Source organism: Mustelus asterias, chromosome 28, assembly GCF_964213995.1.
Source record: "Mustelus asterias chromosome 28, sMusAst1.hap1.1, whole genome shotgun sequence".
NCBI classification, from domain to species: domain Eukaryota; kingdom Metazoa; phylum Chordata; class Chondrichthyes; order Carcharhiniformes; family Triakidae; genus Mustelus; species Mustelus asterias.
This window is the reverse complement of record NC_135828.1, coordinates 7018491-7036776: the sequence shown is the minus strand read 5'-3', so window position 1 is coordinate 7036776 and position 18286 is coordinate 7018491. Positions and strand designations below refer to the sequence as shown.

Below are 18286 nucleotides of genomic sequence, written 5' to 3'. Positions count from 1 at the left end.
AGCCTTGGGTCTGGAGAACAGTTTTGATGGTTACGCTGCTCTGGTAGAGCTTTGTTTGCATTGGTTGCTGCTCAGGTATTCCCTGTGGGGAAATGGTCAAAGGTCGTCGCATCCTGAAGTTGGAGATTAATTGATTCTGGAAGACTTTGAAGATTTGCAGCTATTTATAAATCCCAGCTCTTGCTCATGGAAGAGGCCAGGTTATCAGAATCAGAACAGCCTTGCTGCTTTTTTTTGACATGTCCATCTAGGAATGGTAGACAACACCTTAGCAAAACATAGGAATTAGGAGCAGAAGTAGGCAAATTCAGCCCTTGGAGCCTGCTCCATTCAATCAAATCATAGCTAATCTCTCCCTGATCTCAAATCCACCTCCCCAGCTGTTCCATTCATCCCTTTTTTATTAGAAATATATCTATCTCCTTCTCAAAACCATTCAACAATTCAGACTCCACCGTGCTATGAGGCAGCAAATTCACCACCCTCTGCAAGCAGTAGTTCCTCCGCTTCTCAGTTTTAAATCAACCTATACTTTTCAACCCATAAGAAGAGACATTTGGTCTACATTTACTTTATCAAACCCTTTTAAAATTTTATATACTTCGATCAGATCCCCTCATCCTTCTGAAAGTGTAATATCCCTTCTGAAAGGTGGCTCCTCTGGCAGTCTAACACTGACTTGGTACTGCACAGGTACTAGGCTAGTCTAGAATATGGAGGAGGCCATTCAGCCCACTGAGTCCGCACTGGCTCTTTTGAAGTGCAATGCAGTTAGTCCTACTCACCCTCCCTCTCTCCATATTCCAACAACTTTTCTCCTTTGAAACTCTATTGAAGGCTATTGAACCACCCTAACAGGCATTTTAATTCCTAAAATGAAACAGAAAATGCTGGAAAACTCAACAGATCTGGCACCATCTGGGCAGAGAGAAATACAGTTAACATTTCAAGTCCAATATGATTCTTCAGAACTTAGGAATTCCAAATCTTTACGTTCCTTTCTTTGCCTTTTAGCTTTTCCCAGCCCCAATGCTGGTTCATTACGCTTTCATATCAACCATCATTTTTTTTCTTAATATTTGGCCAGTGGTTTCACAGCCAAATACCCTTCCCACTGCTAACCCTCTCCATTTACCCAGGCTGGAAACCAGCACGGATATACCCTGGCTTGTCTGTACCAGTGGCTGGGTTTCTAAATCCGAACCTGGGCGGCACGGTGGCACAGTGGTTAGCACTGCTGACTCACAGCGCCAGGGACTCGGGTTCAATTCTGGCCGTGGATGGCTGTCTGTGTGGAGTCTGCATGTTCTCCTCGTGTCTGCGTGGATTTCCTGAGGGTGCTCAGATTTCCTCCCACAGTCCAAAGATGTGCAGGTTAGGTGGATTGGCCATGCTAAATTGCTCCTTAGTGTCCCACGGTGTGTAGATTAGATGGATTGGCCATGGTAAATGTGTGGGGTTACAGGGATAGGGTGGGGGAGAGGACCTGGGTAAGATACTCTATCAGCAAGTTGGTGCAGACTCGATGGGCTGAATGACCTTCTTCACTGTAGGGATTCTATGAACCAGTCATTGCTTAAAAAATTCTCCTCCTGTGTTGCTTTTGTCAATCATCCTTAAATCTGTGCCCTCAGTGAATGAGCCCTTCGCCATTGAAAATAATTTTAAACCTTTCATGATTTTAAATACCTCAAATCTCTTGGCCTTTCTCCTCTGCTTTAAGTCTTGGAATGGAGTGTAAAAATTCTTAGTCTCTAATGCTGAGCGTACTCCCCCTGCCATTATCTTGCTTTAAGTAATGGATCTACAAGTACACAAGCTTCTGAAAAAATTATGCAAGTAAAATGGACAAGCTTGGTATGTAAATTTTCTGCCCCTGAATTATTCGTACAGTACGAGAGGAAGGTCAGATTAAACTTGATCATCTGTCATGTTTCAGTATTACAGCTCGAAAGTGCTTTCAGTTTACCTCAGTGTAAGAATTTCTCACTGTTCCTTACAAACATGTGATTGTTGTTGGATTATGTTGGTTTTCTGAGACTCTGGGATATTTTGTACGTTGTTACTGCTTTTGTGACATCGCTCTTCATTATGATTGCACCTGTATTGATGGAGGTATCAGTGCCAGTTTTAAGAGCTTTGCTTTTTAATGCATTATTGCCACTCAGCTTACCAGGAAATGTGACATTGGCATGGCCAAGGCAATGAGTATTTAGATTTGGCTAAAGCAGCTGACTGGCTTAGTAGCACTACTAAGGGTTCACAAGTACCTACTTGATGTGACCTTATTAAATTAGAACTCTCACTAAACCACTTCTGATATCTGCTAAATTCTTCAGCTATTTCAAAAAGTGCACTTGTACTATTTATAGAAACATAGAAACCCTACAGTGCAGAAAGAGGCCATTTGGCCCATTGAGTCTGCACCGACCACAATCCCACCCAGGTCCTACCCCCTTATCCCTACATATTTAACCGCTAATCCCTCTAACCTACACATCTCAGGACACTAAGGGGCAATTTTTTGTAGCACGGCCAATCAACCCAACCCGCACATCTTTGGACTGTGGGAGGAAACCGGAGCACCCGGAGGGAAACCCACGCAGACACGAGGAGAATGTGCAAACTCCACACAGACAGTGACCCGAGCCGGGAATCGAACCCAGGTCCCTGGAGCTGTGAAGCAGCAGTGCTAACCACTGTGCTACCGTGCCGTCCCAGTTTATTATAAGCTGTCATTGTTAAAGCACTGGCTAGAATGTAATCTTTATTTGTACTGTAGTTGTACTCAAACGTGCCTACCTTTTATGATTAAATATTAGAATCATAGAACCGCTACAGTGCAGAAGGAGACCATTCAGTCCATTGAATCAGTCACTGACTCAGCATTTTACCAAGGCACATTGCCCCCCGCCCCTCCCCCACCCGCCCTATCCTCATAACTGTGCATTTACCATGGCTAATTCACCTAACCTACACATCTTAGGACACTAAGGGGCAATTTAGCATGGCCAATTCACCTAATTCTCACATCTTTGGAGTGTGGGAGGAAACCCATGCAGACACGGGGAGAATGTGCAAACTCTACAGTCACCCAAGGCCGGAATGGAACCCGGGTCCCTGGCGTGGTGAGGCAGCAGTGTTAACCACTGTATTCTACAATTCATCAAGGACCTAACTGCCCCCACACACATTCTGTCCCAAACCTGGGGGGCGGGGGGCGATTCTCCCAAAAATACTGAATTGGCGGGAAAACTGTTCTAATCCCGGCTGTTTTGTCAGTTCAGCTTCTCACCTGAATCTCCGCACTCTGTGCACTGCAGAGGTCCCAGTCGTGAATATCATTAAAATCCCAGGGGGGCGTGGCCTATTCGCACCAGAGTTTGACAGTTCTGGAACTCTGCACATGCGCAGTCGCCCCGATCTGCCAGTCTCCCCGTTTGCTGGCCAGCTTGATTGTTGACCAGCCCGGGACCCCCGCAGTGCTGCCCCTCCAGCCCCCCAAAACCCCAGGGCCCGATTACGGCCCCCACAACAATTCCCAGGCCAGTCCTGACCCCCCCCCTCCCTACCCCCGTCCCAGAGCACCCCGATGCACAGCCCAATCTCCCCGCCCCACCCCCCCCAGCAGTGGTGATCCTCCCACCCCCCCAGCTCGCCCCAATTGCTGCCCTCATTCCATCCCAGACCGATCCTGTCTGCAGAGTGGCAGCGGGACCCACCCCCACCGATCACCCCTGGGCCCTCCCACAATAGGCCCCGCCCCCTTGGCACTTCCCGATGGACAGTGCCAAGGTGTCCCCTGGGCATGGGCACTTTGCCCTTGGGCAGTGCCGGGGGCACAAGTTGGCACTACCAGGTTGCCCATGTCCAGGGGGCACCCCCACCCCCTGCCGCCAGACTCCCTGGGGGTCCCAATTGTCCCCTTTTCATTCCGGCGGAGTCTTCCGCTAGTTCCCTGAACGTGGGGAGCTAGTCTGAATCCCGCCGGGATGAAGTACTCCTGGCGGGGATGGGAGATTCAACCGGGACCTGAAAGTTCCCGATAATGAACTAATAAACATATTTAAAATACATTTTTAAATGATTTAAATTACTTACCTGCCTTGCCGCTGGTTTCCAGCTTGGTCTGACCGGCGACTGTTCGCCAGCTCTGGGAGATGCGCATGCATTCCCGGCGTATGCGCAAATCCCGGTTCAAGGCCGGCGACGCGCGTCTCCCACCTCGACCTGCCCGAAAAGTTGCAGGTTGCGATGGGAGAATCGCGGCCCTGGTTCCTGACCCCCATCCATCCACTGACACACCAGTCCCCAGTGCATAGACCTCGAGCCCTTGTCCTATTGGCAATCGAACAGTGACGTTGTGCTGTGCACTACCATTGCAGTCTCCCACAATTTTATCTCCCACTTTTCACACTCCACTCTTCTGAGTCTAGGCTGCTGTTCATCATTGCTGCCCTAAATAGTGATCAAAACTCAGCCTTTGTTTGCTTAACAACATCTTTGACTTTGTGATATTAAAGAGCACAGTCCCACTTCACTGGGAGAACACATTGTGCATTATATGGCAATAACACTTCTATCCTCAAAACAGTGTATCCTCTAACGTGCCGGGAGCAATATATGAGAGATCTTCCGGCAGTGTATGCTCTGAAAGCTACATCAATATCGCCTGACATGTTAGAACCACTTTTTTTGAAAATCATTTGTTGTAAAATGAAAGGTATGAAATGAGTTTTCAATTACAATTATAATGTCTCCAGGGCAGTCAACAGATGTATGATTAGCCAAGGATCTGAATTAATAAATCAACAGCAAGCTGGTGGAGAATTGCATGGTGATTTTTAATCATAACCCACTCTCTCTCTCTCTCTCTCAGATCAGGGACTGGACCAGTTCATAGTGAAACGATACGATGGGAAGGTTAGTGTCACCATATTGCCTCGCATGTTATATAGCTGTCATCTAGGTGTTTGACTCCAGGTTCGTAGCAAAAGTAGTTACTAGGACGCCACACTGGCCTAGTGCGCATCTTATGTAAGAGAAAGCAAATGAGGATGAATCATGTTGAGGTTCACTTACAATATCTTGTGCACGATCTGTGTATAATATATAGTAGATGAAATATCCCAGTGATCGACTAAAGTCCATTTCCAGATAAACCTGTTGTGGTTCTAATGTTTCTGTTTATTTGATGTAACTAATACTGTTTCTTCAGCGGGCAAAGTTCCTCATTGCTTTACCAACAGCCATTCAAACTCTTTGTCGGGTAGTACAACAATGTGTAATTCAATCCTCCACTGTATTCATGATCACAGCATCGGGAGGCATCTTAACACACAGCTAGGAGCAAGCCTGCTAGCAAGCTGTCAACCATCCCATTGTTATCTTCTGGGGCCCAAGTGCATGACTGAGAGAGACTGTCGAGATGTGGAATACAGCTGCAGAAGAGAGCACGTGGCCTCATAGCAGGACAAATGTAAAATGAAATTTAACTTCTCTCCATTCTGTTTCTCATCTTCTGTAATAATCGACCCAAAAGTTGTACTATTTTATTTGTTGATGACGCAAGATTAGGCTAAATCACCACATAAACGACTGGAATGCTGCAGGAGATGGAAAGAGACCGCAGATAGATTGGTGGAGCCTTTTTCAGTGCTAAGACCAGGTCAACAGATATTGAAATGTTCCTCACCCACCTTATTTCCTTCAGGTTGCATTCTCCCCTCAGTTACGAACAGGGGCCCGGTGACTCGTTAATGTCCCAGAGACTGGATAAACTGAGGAAACATTCTCTCTTAATTTTTCAATATCCTACTTTCTTACTAATATTTTTATTCCCAAAAGTTCTCTCCCTCCCTCCCTGGAGGGTATTGACTCCTTATTGGAATTACGTTTTCTACATACCAGGTGCCCTCTGAATGGTAAATATTAGAGGGTAGCATGACATTGTTTGGCTCTTGTTTCTAACATTGCATTTATGCCCCTCTGGCCAACAGATTATTCGTGTGTGGCCCCTGGAATGGCGCTCACCCCCACCAGGAAGTGCTCATCCTCTCCTGCACCCCCTCTCCTAACTTGCTTTCCAGAATTCCTGGTTCCTGTCTGGCCAATGTCAGGTGAATCAACATATGTGGAGAGTACATGAAGGCAGTTGGGAGTTGAGCTTTTCGTGGGGTTAGGTGAGGACATGACTATTGTCGATGGCGAGGGAGGTTTTGTGCACATTGTCGAGGGGGTAAGGGAAGGGGGCCAACGTTTGTCAGGAGCGAGGGGGCTGAGCAATTTAGGAGGTGAGAGAGGAGAGGGGTGAACATTGTTGGGATGTGAGGGGAGTAGCACCGTTGGTGGGGTGACGCTGTGCAGTTTCGGAGGTTGACAGCTCCATGTAAAACAAAGCAAGTCAGTGAATCTCAGGGGGCCAAAAGAGAAAATGCTGGAAAAATCTCAGCAGGTCTGGCAGCATCTGTAAGGAGAGAAAAGAGCTGACGTTTCGAGTCCAGGTGACCCTTTGTCAAAGCTGACAGACCTCAGGGGTATGCCTTCAGGTGATGATGAGAAAGGAGGACCTGGCTCGACTGGGAATTTGCCTCCGACTGAGTGCATCCCTGCTGGAGCTGGCATCGGAAGGTGCAAAGACTCCAGTGTAAAACGGTAAATGAGAAGCTTCAATTGGAGTCTGCGTCAAATGCACCCCCTCCAACACTAACCGAAAGATCTTGACTAATGTTTTAAAAAATAATTATTTGGGAATAGGATATTTGACGCAATAGTAATATGTAGCCCACCAGATTTTAGCAACATGTCTTTTAACGAGTTAACTATTTTTGCAAAAGATAACCTCAACAATTTAAAGTTTATTTTCCGACTGGCATTATTCACCTATGCTGGCCCTCAATTCCTAAACAAATACTGGCTGTTTAACATGTTTGTTTTAAGTTGATTGTTGCGCATTTTCCAGGAACAACAGCAGTCCGGAAGTAGTTCCCCTTGACATTTTTCCTGTATGTGCTATAATTTATCTCTGTATATTGTTAACGTGGACATCACAAATTAATTTTACCCACCAGTGCATTCTTGTATTTGTTGATGCTCGCCCAGTCGTACCTGCAGTGATGGATGTGTCCTAACGGCCTACTATTTTATCCTTTGCAAACGGATGAACTGCTGTTTTATATTGTGTTGAAGTTTCATGCATGTGTTCTCTCTCTACGCATGTATGGCAGTGTCACCGGCCTTTTGGTATTAACATTATCCTTTGCTTATTCTTCCTGCAGGAGCTACCCAGTCGCTCGGGCTTTTTCTGAGCTTTCAAAATGTATTTTGATAACCTCTCGGGGAATAATTTTCTCCAGTTTTTATGCTGAGTATTTTGATGCAGAATTAGCAAAATCCAATATTTCACATTGCGCAGGATTTCTTTTTTAAACCAATGGTATAGCGACGTCACTAGTTCATAAAGGCTTAAAACTAGAGATCTGTGGCTGCGCGGTGGTATCATTTCTTCCATTTGGCAATGTTAACGAGATAAAGAAAACACAGATTGCCTGCTTTATTCCGAAAGCAACCTGTTATCTAAGAGTGAACGTGATTAGAAAAGAACTTTAGCAGCTTTTATAACTTGTATCCTTCCCTAGATATAGCTGGTGAGGTCAAATCAGAACTAAACTTGCCATAAAAACCCAACTGTTTCAGCAATGTTTTAGGGCAGCACGGTGGCACAGTGGTTAGCACTGCTGCTTCACAGCTCCAGGGACCTGGGTTCGATTCCCGGCTTGGGTCACTGTCTGTGTGGAGTTTGCACATTCTCCTCGTGTCTGCGTGGGTTTACTCCGGGTGCTCCGGTTTCCTCCCACAGTCCAAAGATGTGCGGGTTAGGTTGATTGGCCATGCTAAAATTGCCCTTAGTGTCCTGAGATGCGTAGGTTAGAGGGATTCATGGGTAAATATGTGGGGATTTGGGGGTAGGGCCTGGGTGGGATTGTGTTTGGTGCTGACTCAATGGGCCGAATGGTTGATTGGCCAAGCTAAAAAAAATTGCCCCTTAGTATCCTGAGATTCATAAATTAGAGGGATTAGTGCGTAAAATATGTAGGGATATCGGGGTAAGGCCTGGGTGGGATTGTGGTCGGTGCAAACTTGATGGGCCGAATGGCCTCTTTCTGTACTGTAGGGTTCCTATGGTTCAATGCGCTCCAGGAAAAGCAGCATGCCATGACTACCCAATCTGGTCTGAAAGAGTCTCACGACAGCTGCGATCTCTTGTCTTTGGCTGCACCCAGAATTTATCCCTCGACTTTCTTGGTGTCACAATATCTGGTCTGGTTTCAAACAGATCTTTCAGATTTGTTCTCAACGATGCTGCCTCCCAGAAGCTCAGTTTCCCCTTTGGTGCCAAGTTCTTCTCTTTTCATAGAACCCTACAGTGTAGAAGGAGGCCATTTGGCCCATCAAGTCTGCACTGACCACAATCCTACCCAGACCCTATCCCCATAACCCCATGCATTTACTCTAGCTAGTCTCCCTGATACTAAGAGGTAATTTAGCATGGCCAATCCACCTAACCCACACATAGAAATCATAGAAACCCTACAGTACAGAAAGAGGCCATTCGGCCCATCGAGTCTGCACCGACCACAATCCCACCCAGGCCATACCCCCATATCCCTACATATTTTACCCGCTAATCCCTCTAATCTACGCATCCCAGGACACTAAGGGGCAATTTTAGCAGGGGCAATTTTAGCATGGCCAATCAACCTAACCCGCACATCTTTGGACTGTGGGAGGAAACCAGAGCACCCGGAGGAAACCCACGCAGACACGGGGAGAATGTGCAAACTCCACACAGACAGTGACCCAAGCCGGGAATCGAACTCAGGTCCCTGGAGCTGTGAAGCAGCAGTGCTAACCACTGTGCTACCGTGCCGTGCAGTCCATCTTTGGACTGTGTGAGGAAACCGGAGCACCCGGAGGAAACCCACGTAGACATGGGGAGAAGGTGCCTCAATGTCTTTTCTCTGTAAAACCCAAATCAGTCTTGGACCTGAATACTGCTCCGATTGGTAGGGAAACTCTTTCAACCTCAATCTAGCTACCCTCACCCCCATTGCTGCATCCTGATCAACCTTTCCTTTTTTTTTACTCTTTCCAGCAATGTTCACCCTCTCCCTGAGCTGATTTGAAAAAAACAGCACTGTTGTAGTTTCACAAACCAACAATTGCAATTATAATTGACTGCTGGCTCTACTCTGACAGTTCTTTATTATGCTGTAACCTCATGACTGCGCGTTCTCTCTGGACGCTTGTATCGCAGTCTCACTGGCCTTCCCGTCACTCAGAGTTCGCTACAGTCTCGCATTCCCTGTTCTTTTCATCCACAGGTGGATTGCAGTTTAACCGCAGGTTAACTTTTATCTCTACAGGTATACTATAGTTTCACAGTGGCTGTTTTTTTTCCCTACAGATGTGTTGCAGTCTCCGTATGGCTGTTGTTTCTCTACAGGTACACTGCCGTCTTATTGCTGCTGCTCTATAGGCGCAATGTAGTCTGTTAGACTGCGTTGCACTTAATAGAGAGTTGTAAAAATAACAGTAAGATCTCAAATAAAGCACACTGTGCATGTGCTTGGGTCATTTCTGCAGGTGTATATTCTAATTATGAACAGTTCCCTGGACAGGAATATTGTGGGTGATACATTTTAAACGAGAAGCATATTGGCTGCTGCCTGCACTCTAACACTAAAATGTTTTGACTAATATTTGTTAACGCTCCGTGAGTCCTTGTATGTTTCGTCTGCCAAAGTTTTAACATTGTCAGCTTACCAGGACAGGAGCCTAACCATCTCAACCAAGCTGCTGTCGGCTTAAGTGTTGATGTAGCCATTAACTGTTTCTTATTTTCTGTCTGCTGTGTTGCTTAATAATCATTCAATGTACTGTAATTTTGTGATGTAACCAGACCCCCATTTTCTTCCCTCCTCACCACATTCTGAACCACACTCCCCACTCGTCAGGATTTCTGGCAGGTATGAGGTGTGTGAGCATGTGCATAACCCAGTATGCACCTCAGCGTTTACCATGCTCTCTTCCGTAGGATGCCCACCTCCCTTCAATCACCACCCCCCCCCCCCCCCATCCCTCGCCCCCATATTCCTGACTGGATTGTCCTAGCATGCTGTGTTGCAAGTGCCTGAGACGCCAGGAAAGACTGATCGATTAAATTAAAATGATTTTCACACTGCTCTTTATTACGAATGCATATCTATTATGAATAGGGGGTGACACGGTGGCACAGCGGTTAGCACTGCTGCCTCATAGGGCCAGGGACCCAGGTTCGATTCCCAGCTTGGGTCACTGTCTGTGTGGAGTTTTCATGTTCTCCCCATGTCTGCATGAGTTTCCTCCGGGTGTTCTGGTTTCTTCCCATCGACGGAAAGATGTGCTGGTTGTACCCGAACAGGCACCGGAGTGTGGCAACTAGGGGATTTTCACAGTAACTTCATTGCAGTGTTAATGGAAGCCTACTTCTGACTCTAATAAATAAACTTAATATTCTGTGGGAATTCTAATTACCTCCCTGCTCAGCACCATAATCTTGCTCAGTGGTTCCAAAGGTTATCTGCATAATGGCCAATCTTTGTGCATTTTTTTTAGTAGAAAATTTAGGGTATGAATGTAACAAGTACACTGATTGCAGAGAGAAAGATAAGTTTAATTTACATAGTACTTCATCATGTTGCTCAGAAACTTCCCAAACTAATCAGTTATGCAGGTGATCGGAGGGGCCATTTTATGCACAGCAAGTTCTGCACCAATGTCAATGAGATAACTCATCAGGAAATGCTGGAAATATGCAGCGGGTCAGGCAGCATCTTTGGAAAGGGAAAAACAGAGTTAGTGCTTCAAGTCTGCGACCCTGCATCGAAACTGGAAAATGTTATATATGCGACAGGTCTTCAGCAAGGACAGGGTGCAGGGAAAGCAGGAAAGAACAGGAGGAGAAGCCGGAGTGATTTAAGTGACAAAAAGGGATAGTTGAGCAAGGCGAAAGTGGGTGGTAATGGGACAGAAGATGGGGTCTAGGGGAAGAAGCAAAGCGCAGCAGGATCAATACCAGAAGCAGCTGTCCAAGGAAAAGAATGGAGTGATTAAAATTTGAAATTGTTGCACTCAATGTTGAAAGCGGTTAATCAAAAGGTGAGGTGCTGTCGTTGAGCCTCATTGGAACAGTGGAGGAGGTTGAGGATAGAGTGGGAGTGACTCAGTGAATTAAATTAACTGACGACGTCATTTTGTTTTGTGTGGTTGAGGGAGAATTGTTGCCCAGGGCACTAATTGGGGTCTGTTGTTCAGGATCTTATGTAGAGACAGGGAAGAACACTGTAGCACCATGGAAGCATAGAGTCCCTACAATGCAGAAGGAGCTCATTCGGCCCATTGTGTCTCCACTGACACTCCGAAAGAGCATCTTACCCAGCCCCACCGCCCCCAGCCCTATTCCTGTAACCCCCTGCATTTACCATGGCTAATCCACCTAACCTACACATCTTTGGACACTAAGTGGCAGTGTAGCATGGCCAACCTACCAAACCTACACATCTTTGGACACTAAGTGGCAATGTAGCATGGCCAATCCACCTAACCTACACATCTTTGGACACTAAGTGGCAGTGTAGCATGGCCAACCTACCAAACCTACACATCTTTGGACATTACGTGGCAATGTAGCATGGCCAATTCACCTAACCTGCACATCTTTGGAGTGTGGGAGGAAACCGGAGCACCCGGAGGAAACCCACGCAGACATGGGGGAGAATGTGCAAACTCCACACAGTCAACCAAGGCTGGAATCAAACCCTGGTCCCTGGCACTGTGAGGCAGCAGTGCTAACCACCGTGCCGCCATGACGCCCATGGTCGGGTGTTATGGGGTGCACTCCACCTTTTATTGAGGTGCTGAATGCAAATTGCATACCTAATGTATTTGAAATATTTGCGGTAAATGTTGTTTGTATCTCAGGAGCAAAGTATTGATATGTCTACGGTTGCTGGAGTGCTGCTGCAAAAGTATATTTCCAGGGTTAATGTTAGAATCTCAGTCTGTATTTGAGTTTTTTTACTCTGTTTACCTTTGGGATTTAACTGAAGAAAATCTGAGAACAAAGAACATTGCAGCACAGGAACAGGCCCTTCGGCCCACCAAGCCTCCCCAATCATGTTGTCTTATCTAAACCAACCACCTGTATCCCTCTATTCCCCATCTGTCTATGTGTCTATCCAGATAAGTCTTCAATGTTGCTAACGTGTCTGCCTCAACACCTCACTTGGCAGCGCATTCCAGGCCCCCACCTGTGTAAAAAAACTTCCCTCACACATCTCCACTGAACCTTTCCCCCCTTCTCTTGAACTTGTGTCTGCTTGTAATGGTCATTTCTGCCCTGGGAAAAGCTTCTAACTGTTCACCCTATCTATGCCCCTCATAATTTTATAAACTTCTATCACCCCCTCAGCCTCCATCTTTCCAGGTAGAACAATCCCAGTTTATTCAATCTCTCCTCATAGCTAATACCCTCCATACCAGGCAATATCCTGGTAAACCTTTTCTGTACTCTCTCCAAAACCTCCACATTCTTCTGGTAGTGTGGTGAGCAGAATTGGACACAGTATTCCAAATGTGGCCTAACCAACTTTTTATATAACTGTAACATAATTTGCCAATTTCTATACTCAATACCCTGACCGATGAAGGCAGGCATGCCATATGCTTTCTTCACCACCTTTTCCCCTTGTGCTGCCACTTTTAAGGATCTGTGGAGCTGTACTCCCAGATCTCATAGAATCATAGAAACCCTACAGCACAGAAAGTGGCCATTCGGCCCATCGAGTCTGCACCGACCACAATCCCACCCAGACCCTACCCCCAAATCCCCACATATTTACCCACGAATCCCTCTAACCTACGCATCTCAGGACACTAAGGGGCAATTTTAGCATGGCCAATCAACCTAACCCGCACATCTTTGGACTGTGGGAGGAAACCCACGCAGACACAAGGAGAATGTGCAAACTCCACACAGACAGTGACCCAAGCCGGGAATCGAACCCAGGTCCCTGGAGCTGTGAAGCCGCAGTGCTAACCACTGTGCTACCGTGCCGCCTCTCTGTGTGTCTATGCTCCTGATGGTTCTGCCATTTATTTTATAGCTCTCACCTGAATTGGATCTACCAAAATGCATCACCTCACATTTGTCCGGATTAAATTCCATCTGCCATTTCTCCGCCCAATTTTCCAGCCTATCGATATCCTGCTGTATTCTCTGATAGTGCAGTTTGTTTCAGAACAGACGGCACTTCAGCGTAATGTCAGACATAGAGAGGATGAAGATAACTCTGGATTCTTTTCACGTAGAATAGAAATTAGGGTAGCAAGGGAATCCTGAGAACCCTGGTCCCAGTTAGCAAGCTCAGAGTAGCAGGGAGACAGCAGAATATTTTTTGAGGAAAATTAGTCATAACCATTTCAGGATAACAAAACACTTGAGGATAGAGGAAGAGGAAGCTGTTAAAGGTTTGTCCGCAATGGTAAAAATATTGGCCACACGCCTTGCTCTAACTGACTCTTAATGGGAACTACTAGGAAGGACCTAGAATTATAGAATCCCTACAATGCAGAAGGAGACTATTCGGCCCATTGAGCCAGCACCAACAACAATCCCAGCCAGGCCCTATCGGCGTAGCCCCACATATTTAACCTGCTAATCCCCCGGACACTAAGGGGCAATCTAGCATGGCCAGTCCACCCAACCCGCACATCTTTGCAGCAGTCCACTGTTGAAAGTAATACCTGGAAAAAATATCTGATTAACAAATGTATAACCCTTTCTTAATGTGGAATGAGATTGCCAAACGTTGCATGAAGCTGCTACCGAGGAAGAGGAGACTTGCACATGTATATGGTGTGAGGCCTGTGTGCAGGAAATTAGTTTTGCCATTTTCGTTTACTTTGATTACATTTGGAGATCGGGGAATATTGATGCAGATTTTCCCTCAGACCTAGTAGAGTGTTAGGAGCTTTGATAGGGTAGATTGCAGATGAACATCGAAAAGTCCACGCTCTGTCAAACTCAAGTGCTACAAGTCTGTCTGCTCCAGGGGACCTTGCGCTGCTCTGACCCAGGGGACTTGTTGGACAGAAATGGCTTTTCTTTGAAGTCTATTTCTTCCCCTATTCCAGGCTGTAATCTACATCCAAGATTCGGCAGACAAACTGCTCAAGGGTGTCGGTGAAATCCTGGAAATGAAGGCTTATAAATTTATTGCTCGCACTCTCTCCAATCCAGTAAAAGGTCGCTGCAAAATCATATAGAACATAGAACATAGAAAGTCACAGCACAAACAGGCCCTTCGGCCCACAAGTTGCGCCGATCACATCCCCACCTCTAGGCCTATCTATAGCCCTCAATCCCATTAAATCCCATGTACTCATCCAGAAGTCTCTTAAAAGACCCCAACGAGTTTGCCTCCACCACCACCGACGTCAGCCGATTCCACTCACCCACCACCCTCTGAGTGAAAAACTTACCCCTGACATCCCCCCTGTACCTACCCCCCAGCACCTTAAACCTGTGTCCTCTCGTAGCAACCATTTCAGCCCTTGGAAATAGCCTCTGAGAGTCCACCCTATCCAGACCCCTCAACATCTTGTAAACCTCTATCAGGTCACCTCTCATCCTTCGTCTCTCCAGGGAGAAGAGACCAAGCTCCCTCAACCTATCCTCATAAGGCATGCCCCCCAATCCAGGCAACATCCTTGTAAATCTCCTCTGCACCCTTTCAATGGCTTCAACATCTTTCCTGTAATGAGGTGACCAGAACTGCGCGCAGTACTCCAAGTGGGGTCTAACCAGGGTCCTATAAAGCTGCAGCATTATCTCCCGACTCCTAAACTCAATCCCTCGATTAATGAAGGCTAGTACGCCATACGCCTTCTTGACCGCATCCTCCACCTGCGAGGCCGATTTAAGAGTCCTATGGACCCGGACCCCAAGGTCCTTCTGATCCTCTACACTGCTAAGAATGGTACCCTTCATTTTATACTGCTGCTCCATCCCATTGGATCTGCCAAAATGGATCACTACACACTTATCCGGGTTGAAGTCCATCTGCCACTTCTCCGCCCAGTCTTGCATTCTATCTATGTCTCGCTGCAACTTCTGACATCCCTCCAAACTATCCACAACACCACCTACCTTGGTGTCGTCAGCAAACTTACCAACCCATCCCTCCACTTCCTCATCCAGGTCATTTATGAAAATGACAAACAGCAAGGGTCCCAGAACAGATCCCTGGGGCACTCCACTGGTCACTGACCTCCATGCAGAGAAAGACCCCTCCACAGCCACTCTCTGCCTTCTGCAGGCAAGCCAGTTCTGGATCCACAAGGCAACAGCCCCTTGGATCCCATGCCCTCTCACTTTCTCAAGAAGTCTTGCATGGGGGACCTTATCGAACGCTTTGCTGAAGTCCATATAGACCACATCCACCGCTCTTCCTTCGTCAATGTGCTTGGTCACATTTTCAAAGAACTCAACCAGGCTCGTAAGGCACGACCTGCCCCTGACAAAGCCGTGCTGACTACTTTTGATCATACTAAACTTCTCTAGATGATCATAAATCCTGTCTCTCAGGATCCTCTCCATCAACTTACCAACCACTGAGGTTAGACTCACCGGTCGGTAATTTCCCGGGCTGTCCCTGTTCCCTTTCTTGAATATAGGGACCACATCCGCAATCCTCCAATCCTCCGGAACCTCTCCCGTCTCCATCGACGATGCAAAGATCATCGCCAAAGGCTCCGCAATCTCCTCCCTCGCCTCCCACAGTAACCTGGGGTACATCCCATCCGGTCCCGGCGACTTACCAACCTTGATGCCATTCAATAGTTCCAACACATCCTCTTTCTTTATGTCCACATGCTCGATCCTTTCTGTCCTCCGCAATCCAGCAGTACAACCACCCAGATCCCTTTCCACCGTGAATACCGAGGTAAAGTATTCATTAAGCACCTCCGCCATTTCTAACGGTTCCGCACAAACTTTTCCCCCTTCACCTTTTAAGGGTCCTATATACTGCAAGGATAAAACTCAAGCACTTTTGCACTTTTTCTGGAAGCCTCAAGATTTAATCAGTGCCCTTCTGTCCCCCTCTATTATCTGCAGTGTTATAACTATAACAGCAGTAAACCTTCAGAAAACTGAAGCAAAACTTTTATGTCTGTGGACTCTGCAGTTCAACAGTGAAAAACTGTCAGAGATAAAGACTCATAAAACAGAATAAAGATGTCCCTGGAGAACGGAAAAGAGATACAAACAATTCAAGGGAGACCGTTTAAAATCTGAAGGTTCCTTGAAGGAGTCAGCAGGAGCAGCAACACAGAATACAGAATATTTTCAGTCAAATTGGAACGATTAATGACACCAGATGATGCATGAGAAATCCTGCAGTCATTTTGCTTCTGCCGAGCAAGCACTACACTCCTCTAGCTTCTGTTTACGGTGACATATTGCCATGTTAAATTTGTACATGGCTGGCTTTAGGTTGCATCCTCGACCATATACATAGTTTGAACGAACTAAAACTGTTGTAACCTGCATTCCATTGGAGATGAAACTACGTGATCATCACCTTCAAGTGATCAAATTTGTAATTGTAAAATTCCACTGGTTCCAAGATTCATAACTCTATTTTGCAACTGACTGTAGTGCAAACGTTATCCTTGACTGTAGCACCAAGAAGGTTGGCCACCAAGAGAGTGGCCTCCCGATTGTATTCCTTATTTAAATGGTGAGAGACAGCGGAATGCTGCAGTTCAGAGGGTTCTGGGTGTCCTTGGATATGAATCCCTAACGGTTGGCATGCAGGTACAGCAAGTAATTAGAAAGGCAAATGGAAAGTTGGCCTTTATTGCAAGGGGATGGAGTATAAAAGTAGGGAAGTCTTGCTACAACTAGGTGAGACTGCACCTGGAGTACTGTATACCGTTTTAGTTTTCCTCCTTAAGGAAAAACATAATTGCATTGGAGCAGTTCAGAGAAGGTTCACTAGGCTAATTCCTGGGATTAAGGGGAATCCGGATCATGAGGAACATTTAAGCAGCCTGGATTTTTACTCATTGCAGTTTAGAAGAATGAGAGTTGATGTTATTGAAAGATATAACATTGTGAGGGAGCTTGGCAGGTAGATGTTCAGAAAATATTTCCATCCGAGGATAATCTAGAACTAGGGGGCATAGTTTAAAAATAAGGGATCTTGCATTTACAATCAAAGGTGAGCAGGAATTTTTTCTCAGAGGGCCTTTGGTCTATAGGATTCTCTTCCATAGAGAGCAGAGAAGGCTGGGTCATTGAGTTTCAAGGCTGAGATTTTCTTTTATTCTTTCATGGAATGTGGGCGTCACTGGCTAGGCCAGTATTTATTGCCCATCCCTAATTGCCCTTGAGAAAGTGGTGGTAGGCCACCTTCTTCGACCTCTGTAGTCCGAGTGAGGCAGTTCCACAGATTTTTGATCAATGAGGGGGATGAGAGGTTGCGGGGATAGGCAAGAAAGTGGAGTAAAGGCCATAATGGGGAGGCGATGGCTTGGTGGTATTATCCCAGGACTATTAATCCAGAAACTCAGCTAATGTTCTGGGGGCCCAAGTTCAAATCCTGCCAAGGCAGCTGGTGGTATTATCCCAGGACTATTAATCCAGAAACTCAGCTAATGTTCTGGGGGCCCAAGTTCAAATCCTGCCAAGGCAGCTGGTGGAATTTGAATTCAATAAAAAATATCTGGAATTAAGAGTCTACTGATAACCATGAAGCCATTGTCGATTGTCATAAAAACCCATCTAGTTCACTAATGTCATTTAGGGAAGGAAGTTCCTATCTGGTCTGGCCTACGTGTGACTCCAGAGCCACAGCAATGTGATTGACTCTCAACTGCCGTGTGAAATTGCGTAGCATGCCACTCAGTTGAAGGACAACTAGAGATGGATAATAAATGCTGGCCCAGCCAGTGACGCCCATGTTCCATCAATGAATTTTTAAAAAATCAGATCAGTCATGATGTTACTGAATGGCTGAGCAGACTGATTGAATCAAATGGTCTACTCCTGCTCCTATTTCTGATGTTCTTATGATGAGCACGATAAAGGATCATTTCAATGTTATGGTGAGACTGAAGCTACATATATTAATTAAATATATTCTTTGCTTCTTGTTTCGCGTGACTACTATGAATTTTA

The 18286-nt window shown here is 46.1% G+C and overlaps 1 protein-coding gene across 6 annotated transcripts in view; it reads left to right on the top strand.

Annotated features, from left to right (window-relative positions):
- The window catches only part of micu1 (mitochondrial calcium uptake 1), a 126577-nt gene that overhangs the window by 64082 nt on the left and 44209 nt on the right, over window positions 1-18286 (top strand). For 3 of the 6 annotated variants that reach the window (XM_078199464.1, XM_078199467.1, XM_078199465.1), the window contains 2 exons: window positions 4880-4923; window positions 9467-9505. In XM_078199464.1, coding sequence (XP_078055590.1) covers window positions 4880-4923; window positions 9467-9505 — 83 coding nt within the window. The remainder of the gene's footprint in view (window positions 1-4879; window positions 4924-9466; window positions 9506-18286) is intronic. The other 3 variants (XM_078199468.1, XM_078199470.1, XM_078199469.1) reach the window with 1 other exon arrangement.